This window comes from Alnus glutinosa, chromosome 9 (genome assembly GCF_958979055.1).
Source record: "Alnus glutinosa chromosome 9, dhAlnGlut1.1, whole genome shotgun sequence".
Lineage (NCBI taxonomy): Eukaryota > Viridiplantae > Streptophyta > Magnoliopsida > Fagales > Betulaceae > Alnus > Alnus glutinosa.
Window position 1 is genome coordinate 5,143,019 of NC_084894.1, and position 5,440 is coordinate 5,148,458.

At 33.6% G+C, this 5,440-nt stretch overlaps 1 protein-coding gene across 1 annotated transcript; it reads left to right on the forward strand.

Moving 5' to 3' along the window:
- The first annotated feature begins 4,975 nt into the window (after positions 1-4,975).
- On the forward strand, positions 4,976-5,440 carry LOC133876683 (S-protein homolog 29-like). The gene has a single exon (XM_062314941.1). It carries the CDS (start codon positions 4,976-4,978, stop codon positions 5,438-5,440), a length of 465 nt encoding a protein of 154 aa, XP_062170925.1.

A 5,440-nucleotide genomic window follows, 5' to 3' on the forward strand; every position in this document is an offset into this window, starting at 1 on the left:
GCTCCACCACTGTTAGGACTACTTGGAATCCCACATCGAACATTGCATTCTGTAAGTCTTAAACATGCATGATTCGAACTAAGTTGGAACACCAAATGGAACAACCAATACTGGAAGACTTCAACCACTTCATGATAAGGAGCGTTTGAATCAACTTGGGACGACACTTAAGACGGCCAGTTCTGACACTTTTACAACTTAGTTTAAACCAACTTCGGACGACACTTGAAATGACAAGTAGTGGGTAAGCTTCAGTATTCCTGAAACACAATCAGTTTGAACTCACTTAGGATTTAACTTGGAACAACTTGTTCTGCTTTACTTCAAACTGCTTCTTCAAATGGCTTGTTTTAACCGGTAAAACCTCAGTTCGAACTGAGTACACGAAATTGCTCTAAATAAGAAGTCTGAAGTACGTTTTTGTCTAATTAAAATTGAATTCCACCAAATGTTTTGAACACCGAATTAGACAACTTCAAAAGTAACAACGTGAGTCTGGTTTCTACTGCTAATTGGCTACAAAAACTAATAATCTAAAACCAAAATAGGGAGAACATACAATGGTTTCAATTTTTTTTTTTTTTTTTTTTTTTTTTGTGAAAATTTTAATATAACTTGTTATATCAATCACACAATCCTATACATTTATTGAAATTGACTAGCTCATTCATGATTTACTGATCAATTAAAACACGTTTGTAAATTTTTTAGTATTCCAATCAACCCGCTATTGTCATGGGTGTCTCAGGGTAAATAAATAAAGAAAGAATAAAAAAAAAAAAAAAAAAAAAAAAAACTTTTTTACTTGCTTTCAAATGGGATTTTACTTCTATGTATTTTTATGCTTGTATTTTTCAAATGGGAAACTTGTTTTTGGAAACAGGTTTGAAACTGTTCTCAGATTTCGTTTTTCACGTGTTTTTCTTGTCACCCATTTTTTGTTTTAAAACAGGTACCCAAACGCATGGCTACAGTGACAAAAACGATTTTGCTGTCTTGGAAACAGAGGATCCGTTTCCAAAACGACAACCAAACATCCCCTTATTTTCCTATATACGTACACCATTTGAAATTCATTGAGATTTGTCTTAGAAAGAGCCACCCGCCTGTGAGTCAGGGGATAACCATATTGCTCTTCATTTGATCAAACCAAATGGCACCTACGCCTTCAGCTTTAGACCAGACTTCTTTAAGACTACGCGATTTACATGCAAATTTGCGTGGGACGGCAAGAATTTCCAGTTTCCCATCTACGTATTTGACAGAGATCATCCAGTGTGCAGTAAATGCTTTTGGAAGATTACTACTTCTGGTCTATGTGAACTTAATTATGTCACCAACAAGTATGATCTGTGCTATACCTGGTGATCTCAAGCCTGCAGCAATTTTCTAAATAAATTAAGAGCTCCTTAATTACGTACGTACCTTAATATATTAACTGTAGTGAAAGAAAAGCCCAAACGTACTAATTATATGTTATAAGTCACGTAGCTAGTTTGCCTCTTTTTAAAAATATTCTAAATAAGTTTATTGTTAGTGTTGTTAAAAGTCGATTCTGTAACCCAATTGGGCCAGAGATCACTGAATGCATAATTGTCTTGTTATGTACGTGGAGAATGATATGTTCAGGCTATCAACAATGAAGAAATCATGCAACGATTTCAAAATATGAATACTCATTAAGGACAACAAAATAAAATAACGATAGCTAGGCGTGACAAATTAAAATATAAGCTACATTTATATGTTTTAATCAATAATTAACTTTTTTTGAATTGTTTATTTATTTCATTCGTTACATTCTTTATTATTTTTAATTAATTTTTGTTTAAATTAATTTTTAATATTGACCCATCTCAACCAAAATCCTGGTTTCACCAGTTTTCGGACTTACTTGGAATGCCCAATTGAACGCTACATTCTCTACAAGTCTTAAACATGCTTAATTAGTTCGAACTAAGTTGGAACACCAAGTGGAACGGCCAATATATACTAGAAGACTACAGTCACTTCATGATAAAGAGCGTTCGAACCAGCTTGGGACGACACTTAAGACGGCCAATTCTGAGACTCATACAACTTCCTTTGTTTGAGCCAACTTTGGTTGGCACTTGGAATGACAAGCAGTGGGTAAGTTTTAGTATTCCTGAAACACAATTCGTTCGACCTCGCTTAGGACTTAGCTTGTTTTGCTCTACTTAATTGAAACTGCTTCTTCAAATGGCTCGTTTGAAGTAGTAAAACCTCAGTTCGAACTGAGTACATGAAATTGCTTAAAATAAAACGATTTTGCTGTTTTGGACCGTTTCCAAAACAACAACAAAACATATCCCTATATACACTATCAAAGCACACTCTTCAAATCCCATTTCTTGTGAAATCATTTGTTTCACAACATCATTTGTTGTGGAAGCCAAAAACACGTTCAAAGGTGTACGTGGAAGCCAAAAACATTTCTTGTGAAATCATTTGTTTCTTTATACACGTATATACCATTTGAAATTCATCGACATTTATCTTAGAAAGCCACCCAACATAGTCAACAAACAGGCAACATATATGGTCTCATCCAGCAGAAATGTAACGTTGCTACTAATGTGCCTCATATTAGTGTCTGTAACAGGGTTTGTTTCGGCATCATTTCTCCAAAGAAAGCGAACAATCATCACAATGTATAATGAAGTAGATGGAGGCAAAGATCTTAACATTACCTGTGATTCAGGGGATGACCATCTTGGTCTCCAATCGATCAAACCAAACGGCACCTGCCACCTACACGTTCAGCTTTAGACCAGACATTTTTGGGGATTCGTATTTTGAATGTATATTTGCGTGGGCCGACAAGAATTCCACGTTTCCCATCTACATATTTGAAAGAGATCGATCATCCAGTGTGCAGTAAATGCTTTTGGAAGATTGCTACTTCTGGTCCATACCGTCCATGCATGTGAACTTAATTATGCCACCAACAATTATGATCTGTGCCATCGCTGGTGATCACAAGCTTGCAGCATTCTAAATAAAGAGATCCTTAATTACGTACCTTATTATATATATTAATTGTTGTGAGAAAAGATATATGTAATTGTTTACCATTAATTGTATATACATTGTGTGGAGACCGTTTGGAAGTCATTCGGATTTCTTTTATAAAGGAATTCTTTTTTCCTTTTTTTGTTTAATTGTTTCAAACTTTCAATGGATCGGGAACACATTACATATCTATCTACTAGACAATGGTGATACTTGTTGCAGTACTCTTGATTTTCATGGCAGTAATTGGGGACAACACAACTGATTTGGAAGAATTTGGCTTTGAGATGAATCCATGCACTCTTTGAGAAAACAAAAAACAAAAAACAAAAAACAAAAAAGGAAGGGGTGGCAAGCCACCCCTAGCCAATGGGGGTGGCCAAGCCACCCCTTCCTTTTTTCTTTTCTTTTCTTTTTTTTTTTTTTTTTTTTTTTTTTTTTGAATTTTGAATTTTTTTTAAATAAGTTTATTTATTTATATTTTTTTTTATTAAGATGGACACTTGTCGCCATCTTATTGGTTTGATGTGGTGCAGACGTGGTATTTAATAGAATCTGTCAAAAATTTTAATGGAATTTGACTTCAGGGATCGATTTGTAATTATAATTTACCACGTACAAAGACCTCTTATGAACTTTTTAAACCATAGAGAGTGATTTGTAATTATGGCATACCACAGGAATCAATAGTGCAATTATCTCCAAATTAAAATATAAGTTACATTTATATGTTTTAAACAATAATTAACTTTTGTTGAATTGTTTATTTATTTCATTCCTTACATTCTTTAATATTTTTAATTAATTCTTGTTTACTTGATTTTTAATATTGACCCCTCCCAACCAAAATCCTTACTCCGCCATTGTTCAGACTTACTTGGAATGCCCCATTGAACACTGCATATATGATTTCTTTATTGAAAAATTTGCAATGTGGTGCAGTAAACGAAATTCAAAAGACAATTAATCCTGTAGGATATGAATGAGGATAAGTTGTAATGAAGCTAGCTTAATTGAGAATTTAAGACAAATCTGTAATGAAATAATTTTCTAAAATCAATAACTAGCGTCTAGCTAGAGCATGAACACAACCCAAGAGTACGTAGTTTATGTTCAAGGGAAGTGTTATTTGCATTGACTACAACTTATATGGTCTTTATATATATAGTCGAATATTTGCCCCCACATTGCTTGAGAAATATTATTACTTAAAATTATTTTTAAAACTATTAATAAAATATAATTTTACTTACCTCATATCCTGGATTAGTTATGAGTTTTACAATTCCAATTTCCAAATGCATAGTCAATGACTAAAATGCCTAAGAGAATTAATATTCCCTAAATTCATTGAATCCCACACACTTCCTCTTCAATTAATTCTCAATTGTAAGTGTTGCTAATTACAAGCTAGAAAATTGCAAAGATTGAGAATAGTAATTGGAAACCATGCTTACACAATAAGTAGTTTTGGGCGTCTCTCAAGGTAAATAAGGTAATAAAAAAAATAATAAAAAAAAAAAAAAAAAAAAAAAAACCTTTGTTACTCGATCACTTTCAAATGGGATTTAACTTCTATGTATTTTTATATATGCTTGTTAATTTGCCAAATTTGAGTAACTTGCTATAAGTTATTGGTTGAAAAGCCATTTCCTAAAATAAAAGTTAAGCTGATAAAATTTTGACATCAAATCCCATTTTCAAAGATATATAATGGGAAAGCTTCTAATTATACCAAGATTGATCCCACAAGACATGGAAACCTCCTAACAACTAGATAGCATTGCAGTTTAAACATAGCATGTTTGAATAGAAGATAGACTTGTTGATAAAAATTGTTTGTAACTGAATGAGTTATAAATTAATACACAACATCGATCAATTGCCAACATTTGTCTTAGAAAGCCACCCGGCCAGCATATATAGTCAACAAACAGGCAACATGGTCTCATCCAGCAGAAATGAAACGTTGCTACTAATGTGCCTCATATTGTCTGTAACGGGGTTTGTTTCGGCATCAATTTTCCAACATAAGCGAGTAACCATCACAATGTATAATGAAGTAGATGGAAGCAAAGATCTTAATATTAGCTGTAAGTCAGGGGATAACCATCTTGCTCTCCTAACGATCAAACCAAATGGCACCTACGTGTTCAGCTTTAGACCAGACTTCTTTGAGACTACGCGATTTACATGCAAATTTGCGTGGGACAAGAACAATTTCCAGTTCCCCATTTTTGTATATGACAGAGATCATCCAGTGTGCAATATATGCTTTTGGAAGATTTTTACCACTGGACCATGTGAGCTTAATTATGACACCAGCAAGTATGATTTGTGCCATACCTGGAACGAAACGTCCAGTACTGTGCAGAAAAAGCTTTTGGAATATCACCATATCTGGTGA

What these genes read in the sequence shown, in the direction of transcription:
- LOC133876683 (XM_062314941.1), top strand. Translation starts at nt 4,976, where the DNA reads ATGGTCTCATCCAGCAGAAATGAAACGTTGCTACTAATGTGCCTCATA.